Source organism: Abrus precatorius, unplaced genomic scaffold, assembly GCF_003935025.1.
Source record: "Abrus precatorius isolate BTA unplaced genomic scaffold, Abrus_2018 Scaffold9, whole genome shotgun sequence".
NCBI classification, from domain to species: Eukaryota; Viridiplantae; Streptophyta; class Magnoliopsida; order Fabales; family Fabaceae; genus Abrus; species Abrus precatorius.
In genome coordinates, this window is record NW_020874439.1 from 28618699 (window position 1) to 28627885 (window position 9187).

General features: G+C 29.2%; 1 protein-coding gene across 1 annotated transcript; it reads left to right on the forward strand.

Annotated features, from left to right (window-relative positions):
• Positions 1–265: 265 nt before the first annotated feature.
• On the forward strand, positions 266–1022 carry LOC113851155 (NADH-ubiquinone oxidoreductase chain 1-like). Its single transcript, XM_027481634.1, is given in 3 exon segments — positions 266–468; positions 624–916; positions 919–1022. Coding segments are annotated over 3 exon segments (600 nt in total).
• Positions 1023–9187: the final 8165 nt, after the last annotated feature.

A 9187-nucleotide genomic window follows, 5' to 3' on the forward strand; every position in this document is an offset into this window, starting at 1 on the left:
AAAGCTGACTGAGTCTTGTGTTCATTAATGTCCCCAAATCCCATGTCTTTCTTGGTTGGACCAACCCAACCGGTGATTTCAAATTCCAACAAGTCTATCTTTTTTTGGGGGGGCAGAGCACGTTTACAAACAAATAAATATATCATGAATGAGCAGGCGTTAGTTCTCTATGGACATCCAACGTCCAGTGATGTCCAATTTATGCTATCGGATACTAGGAATATGTCTTTAGATAGTCTGTCAAGTACCTCTTCCACTAGGTCAGATGCGGAAAGCGCTCCACCTGACTTTGAGGGGAGACTTAATAGAATCTCTAATGAATACACTAAGTGGGTTAGGAGAAGCGGGAGGCAATTACCTCCCGAATGGACGATGCCCGCTTAATACTACTAGCCTTGTTCGGGCTGTTATTTCCGACGATCGGATTGACAGTCCGGGCTTTCTGACAAATGACTATTATGATGTCATGTTACATGGCCAAAATGCTTGGTTATGCGAACACTTTTTAGATCTAATCAACTATGTCTTCTAGTTCCGAAAATGTGAAACAAAAGTTTTTCGAGAAAAGGTCCCATCCTTCAATATCATGATTGGGTCGACCAGGCCAGATCATGAGTGAATAGAAAATCGAAAACGTACATAGCTGTTCCAGCTGAAATACTTGGAATAATTCTACCACTTCTACTAGGAGTAGCCTTTTTAGTGCTAGCTGAACGTAAAGTAATGGCTTTTGTGCAACGTCGAAAGGGTCCTGATGTAGTGGGATCGTTCGGATTGTTACAACCTCTAGCAGATGGTTTGAAATTGATTCTAAAAGAACCTATTTCACCAAGTAGTGCTAATTTCTCCCTTTTTAGAATGGCTCCAGTGGCTACATTTATGTTAAGTCTGGTCGCTCGGGCCGTTGTACCTTTTGATTTGGTATGGTATTGTCAGATTCGAACATAGGGCTACTTTATTTGTTTGCCATATCTTCGTTAGGTGTTTATGGAATTATTACAGCAGGTTGGTCTAGTAATTAGGGGGCGGCCGTTCGGTCGCCTATGATACTAGGACCAATAGGTAAAAAATGGGTTTGTGCCGCAGGTGTTGAACGATCTACTCTACACAGGTGTGGGCTTACAGGGCTAGGGCTCATAAAGCCTTTCTTTCATTCAAAAAGAGGGCCCTGGTCGGTCACTTTTCCGGGCCGGGATCGATAGATAAGTGGAAGTCATAAAAAAGAGATCTTTCTCTTCGCACCTAAGATCAAGAGGAAGGGTAGCTTGTCAAGCTGGCCTATATAAAATATCTTTTTCATTATTATAGAATTTTTTTTTTAATATATATTTATAAAGATTCACTGTCTTTTAACCGGCTGTTCTTCTTTGTCAACGCTACTAAGGACCTATGGGTTAGCCTACCCTACTAATGTATTGTATAGTAGGGTATAGTATAGTAGGCGAGCGAGTTAGCGAAGACGCTTAGGCTAATAGATAAGAGAGCGTCAGTGCGTAGCCTTCATTCTACTACGCTACGCAAAGGTTACGAAGTCACTTAGCTCGACGTTAGGAGAGTCAAGGGGGAAGGCCATACCTACATAGAAGAACCTTCGCTTACTTTCTAAGGTCTAACCTTTAGCTCCCCTACTGAAAAGGGGCACAAAGCCGCTTTGCACCACTGATAGACAGACTACTAAAGATTCAATTCATTCAAACCCTACTTAGTTTCGCAAGCCTTTGTCATTGTCAGTCAACTAAATAAGGCCTGAGGTCCCCTGCGAATCCATAAATCTGAGGAGCATGCCACAACACAAAAAAAGGATGGTCCCCTATGCATTTCTTTCTTTCTAGAAGGAAAAAAAAACAAGTACCCCCATGACTATATTAATAACTGATTTTTCCTTATGATAAAAATGTTGACTATTTGTATTGTGCAAATGACGGATATACATTAAACTATGACTCCAAAACCCAGATTCATGTTATGAAGCAATTATTGGCTTAATAGGCCTTTTACCGGTAATCATCCCATACAAATTATGAAACTAAAAAAATTTTGTTGAAGGAGAAGAGGAAGGGCAGTGGGCCTGACCCATGGGTCCAAGCAATATTGCGTTATAACTTTCAATGATATTTGTTGGAGGAATGTATGAGCAACAAGACGTGTCAGGTGGACGTGTCATGTGGGTCATAAAATTAATAGGATACTTAAACCAATGCTATTGAACCATTGTCTTTAATATGGCAGTTGAGTGGGCTAACAGCCTGACTTGACATTGTTTGGAAATCGTAAAGTCATTCACTGATTCACATGTGCGCCTAATTACGTGAGTCATCATGATTGGTAGACAAATATCTCTGTACCTTATGCACAAATAAGTGAAGAAGCGTACCAACGAATCATGAAACAGTGCAAATTGTAAAGTCGATTTAAACGTAACTGCATCAGTGTGGGTCTTTTCATACATATATATTTATTATAGTATGTAAAGTGTATTAATTGAAGAAAATTCCATTAAGTCGCCAATGCATAAAATATTAAAACAACATATGAAAGTTCATTAATAGGGTGAAACTACAACATAAAACGAAAAAACTATTTGACACAATTTTGATTCTACTTAAGAGAGCAGAGTGAAGCATTAGACATGGCTACTATTAGATATTCGATATACATTGAACAAGGAAATGATGCTGACAATGGGATATTTCGGTATCAACTGAAGCCTTATGAGGTAAGTATGAGTTTATTAATTTCGGCCACTTTGGTTTATATAATTACAACAAAGACATATATGAGAATCATAACATAGTTCACATATATCAAAATTATGACATTTCTAATATGGTTGAAATAGTTTATTCTCTCTATTTATATTAATTTTAAAAAATGACATAGTATTGAGTTAATATGTTTTCGATTTTTGTAAAGTAATGTTATATATTTAAAACGGTGTTCGGAGTTTGTAGGATGATATAATTATAAATGGTGACTTTTATAAGAAATGACGTTATGAACTTGTCAACAAAGAGGTAAAGCTTAAAGATCCTTTGGGTAACATAATGAATGTCACAATTTATGAAAGACGTAATATAGGTTTTATGAAAAATGCAAGAAGGTTGGTAGCAGAAACGTATTGCCTTGTGTGTTTGTAGGCAAGTGTACCTATCAAAAAGTAATAAAGGATTTTCAAAAATTGTTCCTAAGTTATCGTTCCACAAAGATTATTTTTAAGTACCAAGAATAACTTGATTCGATTGTTTAAACGTAACAGGATTATAATAGAGCAAAAATAGAGCTTAATGTTAACAATAAATTAAAATAACAGTAATACGATGTATAAGAGAGATCAGATGAGATGACCTTAGGACATATGGTTCATCTACTACACTTCTTTATGTTCTAATTAATTTAATCATGATATTGGTATCCAAATATTTGTCAACCACTCATAATTAGTTCTATTAACACACAGTGATTATACAATGTTAATATTTTTTTCTTTAAGCAAACACTCCCAATGATCATGCAAGGTAATTGGTCGAGAAAACATGAAGATCCTATGAGTTTGTTAATTTAATAACGGCTGAAAGAAAGGAATTAAGTATGATTAACCTAGCTCTTTATCTCATTTTATCCTATAGTTCCGTTAATTATACGTGGTACGAACGCCTACAATGCAACTAACTATGGAATATTAAGGGTGATCAAATCTTAACATACACAATATAATCTAATAGAATAAAACCAAACATTAAAAGAAAACTAATACCAATATTAAAGTAAAAATCACATAAAGTTCATAGTAGGATTTGTCATAGCCCTAGCTATGGGTTTAGTTACTCATAACAAAATAAACTATGAAAAACGTGATAAATAAACTCATAACTACAAAGGAAAACTCAAACAAAAGAAACTCAGAAAGGTAGAAGACGAAGAGAGTTCTCATTCTTTGAAGAGGCGCTCAATCACTTGCTTGGACTCCAAGGGGAAGCTTGTCATCCTTACCAATGGTCTCCAATGACACTCAAAGATGAGTATGTTTAGAAATAAGAAGGGGAAGAAGGTGTGTAGAGAAGTGAAAGTGTCAAGTGTGGAGCATAAGACCTCTTTATATAGGCTGTGCCCTGAGTTTCCAGTCGGTTGAGCTCTATCTTTTCAAATCAGTTTTATCCACAATCAGAATCGCTCCAAATCTTCATATCTAAGTTTAAATTTTAAATTTTAAATTTAAACTCAACTTCACATAGAACTGTCAAAGACTAAAAATATCTAATTTTTATCCAGAATATCTCCATAATGCACTAATAATAACTTTCAGTTAAACTGCAACAATTAATAACATAATTAGTGTAAATATATATAAAATAGAGTTTAAGTGTATAAATATAAGTTATAAAATATATCAAAATATGAACTTATCAAGGTGTATTTTTTGTGACATGTTCTTACGCGGGTGATAAAGTTTTTGATATAATAATCATCAATGTTGAAAACGTCCAAATTGAATACAATCATAATGACAACGTCAATCACAATGTCCCCCTACTGTTTCTATTTCGGTTGAAGTTTCGTATATGCTGGTGTGGAAACGAAAAGTTTTCTCATCTTTGGCTTCTGGCAGGAATATTCTGGTATGTTCCTTTGATTGTATTTCCAATCACATTTCGTTTATCATTCAATTTTTTATCTAGCGGATTATATGTGCCATAGTTTATAAATAAGAATTATTTGTGTTAATATATTGCAGCCTCTTCCTTATAACTATGTTCGTGAGGTGATGGTAGCAGGACAAACACACGTGATTTTAAAAGAAAATGATGGACTTATCATTTCATCTTGTGAAATATTATATGGGAAGAAGACAACCCAGAGGTATTTGGGTGTAGGATGATACAACTTTTGTAGAGCACTAAAATTGATACTAGGAGATGAAATATCATTTTGGCACTTTGGAGTGCAAAATGAACTTGAAGTTCGTATAACTCATGCATCACAAATAATTACAATTACGTTTAACTTTTATTTTTTTGTGACTTGTTTTATGATTTTTTTTTGAAGAATTTTGAATTGAACTCATATGCAATATGTGTGATTAAACAATTATTTTTTTGCACTTTATGATCACTTGTAACGTTGCAATTTAAGGGTTTTGTTTGTTTATTAACATAAAACAATTTTGCAAATCTAATGCTTTAATAATGCTTTAACATAAGTGGTTTGAAATTTTATATTTGGTTTAATAATGCTTTAAACCGTAATTGTAGTTGAAACTGATTTTAAATAATGGTATATATACGTACATATACACATACATCATTTTTATATAATGTATGAAACCTCATTCGTATTGAAATCTACAAGTATTGAAAGAGACGCTAGGCTCGTACTTGTTCAGCAATGTATTTGTCACACCAAAGCATGCTGTGTTGGTGTGGGCCGGGCTCTAAAAAAGCCCAAAATCCTGGAATTCTATGCTGCTGCTTTGTTGTGTCTAACTTCCAGCTTCTAAATTTGTAAATGTGGTCTTTATTTAAAAATTTATGTCTAAAATTGCTAATTAGTTTCTTAAAGTTATTATTTCATTATCAAAACTTTTATCATGTTTGTTTTCATAAAAAAATATTTTTAAGAAATATATTTTCTTAATAAAATTATATTTATTAATAAAAGTTTTATAATGTAAAATAGAAAAACAATAACTTAATTGAAGCAATAGTAATTTTTTAGATAAAATATGGCCATAAAAAATATAATTTTTTATTCAAATGAAAAAAAATTAAGATATCTCACAAGAAATTTGTAGTCCTGAACATATTTTTTAGTAAAATGAAGTAACATTTTAATAAATTTTTATAAAATCATAAGAGGTTGATAAATAAAGTTATAAAATACAAAAATGTCAAAAGTTATTTGAGAGATTATGTTTTTAAAGTATTTATTGTGCATTGCTATGTGTAGCAAGTGAAAATAAGAATTAGTAGAAGACTATTTTATTAAAAGGAATGGACCAAGTTATTTTTTAAAATATTTCAAGTTCAAAATTCTAGTAAAAATGGAAGATTTAAAGGTTTAAGTCACTTTGTCACTTAAAAAAAAGAGAAACTTGACGATTAAAATTAAATCTTAACTTTTAAAAAATTTGTTAATGAAATTAAAAAAAAAATTCTAAACTTCTTAAAATGTTGCTACTTTTATAGGGATAAGATCATGAAATCGAAACTGAAAATTACAAGCAAAAGGAAAAACATCATTTTTTTCAAAATAAATTGTAAATTTTTTAATGGGATTTGTGTAAAAATGATTTGTTAGGTTTGTGTCTATGATAAATTTACTTTTTTTTTTTTACCGCCCCAGTGGTTATGGATTTTCACTTTTTTATTTTTAAATATAAAGTTTAAAATAAAAACTGATCAGTAAAATTGTATTTTTACCATTATATGTATTTTATGATTAAAATTAATTGAAAAAGATATATAAATTATACGTGCTCCAATTGTCTTACTTTTTACATATGTCTTTTGTTATTTTTGTTTTAAATTTTAAAAATTAATATTGTTACTTAATTTTTTTATTATCTTTTATAAATTTTTATATTTTTTATAAATATATTTTTAAGTTTATAAAATTATCTTTATTTTACATGAAAATTTACTTTTAAAAGTCTTATCTCTTAATTGTTAATATGTATTGATTATTATATTTATTGAAAAAATTTGTCACTGTATAATAAATATTTTTTTAAATAAATTATATTTTAAAATAATTTTATTTTATTTTATTATATTTTTATCATTTTAATGTATATTAGTCATAAAGTTAAATTATAATAAATTATTTAAAATAATTTTATTATATATAAATAATTATTTTCAAAATATAAAATTACATTTTTTAATTATTAAATTATATTTATATTTATTCTAAAAGTAAAATCGTAGGCCGTCATACGAAACTAGTTTTCTTTCTTTTATCTTCTAAGGTAAAGATATGCATGAATTAGATTTCCAAAAAAACTAATTTAAATCTATTTAAAATTTAATTATATGTATTAGATTTTGAATCGATCTATTTTAATTTTTTAAAATTGATTTATATTTTGATTTCATTTAAAATCAATTTTAAATAGGGTAAAAATATATTATAAATATTTTTTATATTATTATTAAAATATTTAAATTTTATAATAACTAATATAAAATTATATTTGCATATATTTTAATCTATTAATAATATAATTTTTATTATTTTTATATTATATTAAATTAATATATATTTGCATATAATTTGTTTTTATTATTTATTTATCACACAAATTAATTATATAGGTTAAATTTTAAACTATTTTATTTTATTTTTTTAATTAGTTTAAAAGTAGTTTTAAATTAAAATTTAATTTAAATGCAGTTTTAAATTTAATTTTTAAAATAAAACTGATTTTTAATATATCTATGAATTTTTTTAAATAAAACTAATTTATTGTACACACCATTACATTAAATTAGTGTATTTTAAGAAGATTTTAGTAATATTTATTAATTATATTATATTATATAGAAGTTTATAAAATATTTGTTATCATATTTTATTTCTTTTTAATAAACGGAGTTGATGATAAAAGTTTAAATTAAAACCTATAAAAATAAAAGGTAATAATATAAATAATAATAAAATTATTATATTATAATATTTTAAAAATTAAATATAATATATATATATATATAATTTTTATCTAAATAATACATATCTTTCACTAAAATCATGTTTGGGTGTTACTATTATATTTATTAGAATTCAAACTTGATATTACAAAATAATATATATTACTTTAAAATATAAAAATATTTAATATTTTAATTAGTATTTAAAAACATAAAAAAGAAAAAGATCTAAAAGTATTTATTAGAATAAATTTAATATTATTTAAATTTTTGTAAAATTTTTAATTTTTAATTTATTATTTATATAAAAATTATAAATAAAAAAATATTTTTAAAATAGTCTTTCCTATTAATTTTTACAGTTATATTATCATTTTATATTCTTAAATATATATATATATATATATATATTATTACATAAATTTTGTATTGAGAATAATATAATATTTAATTTAATTTAATTTAAATTAGCCTGTATATAGCATGAAACTAACCACAAAATGATAATACACTTTTAAGTTCTATGTGTGTTGCGTGTGTATATATATATATATATATAATTTTGTTTTACGTGTACTTTATAATATTTATATATCATTTACCTAGTATTATATTATATATTTATAAAAATGTACATTTTAATTTACTTAACTTTTATTAATATATCATATTTAACTAATTTTATAATCATATGAAATTATAAGTATTGCGAGGCAGGGGCTTTCGCTTGGGGATTTGGCACCTGCAGCGTTCGAGGGCGTTCACGTAATCGCAACAATTGAAGGATGGCAACTAAAGGATTCAACCAAAGAGGGAATGATAGCTAGGGTTTTTAAATTGGACTCCGTACGAGGTTCCTTAGGATTCGGTAACTTGTTGCGCTGCGACTTAGCGGCGGACGACGATTCAGCGACTCGTTCCTTGGTGTTTTCTGCTTTATCTTGAGAATCATTTGGTTTTGGATGGAGCTGTGGAGCTTCTGCTGGGAGAGCTTCGGAGCTGCGGCGCTCAGCCATGGTGACGCAGTTGCAGAGAGAAAAAGGAAGGTTTGAGGAGTGTTAATTGTTTTTGTCGCTGCTGATCGAAGAATATTTGAATCTGAATACGTTGTCGCTTTTTGTTCATCAGTTTGAGTCTTTCATCGACGGAACCAATTTTCTTGTCTCTTCTTAATTTGAAATGCAAAAAGAGAAGTTGGAGAATTCAATGGTGGAACGGAGGTCTAGGGAAAGGGGTAAATTTGGTGGGCATCTTGGAAAAGTTCTCAACAATTCCACGTCTTACTTTTTTACGAATTTTTCACTTGTTACCGGTGTCTCAGTCTTATGGCGGGTATTTCAACAGTGGGAGAAGGTGGTTGATGTTTTCATACCTCAAAAGAGTGATAAATTAGGACGTCGCTTTGGTTTTGTGCATTTGGTGGATGTGGTGGATGCCAAGAGTTTGGAGGCTAAGCTTAGATCTATTGTTATTGGCAGAATGCGCTTGTCTATCAACTTGACGAGGCATGCAAGGGAGAAAACTGTGGGTACAAAGGTGTCTGT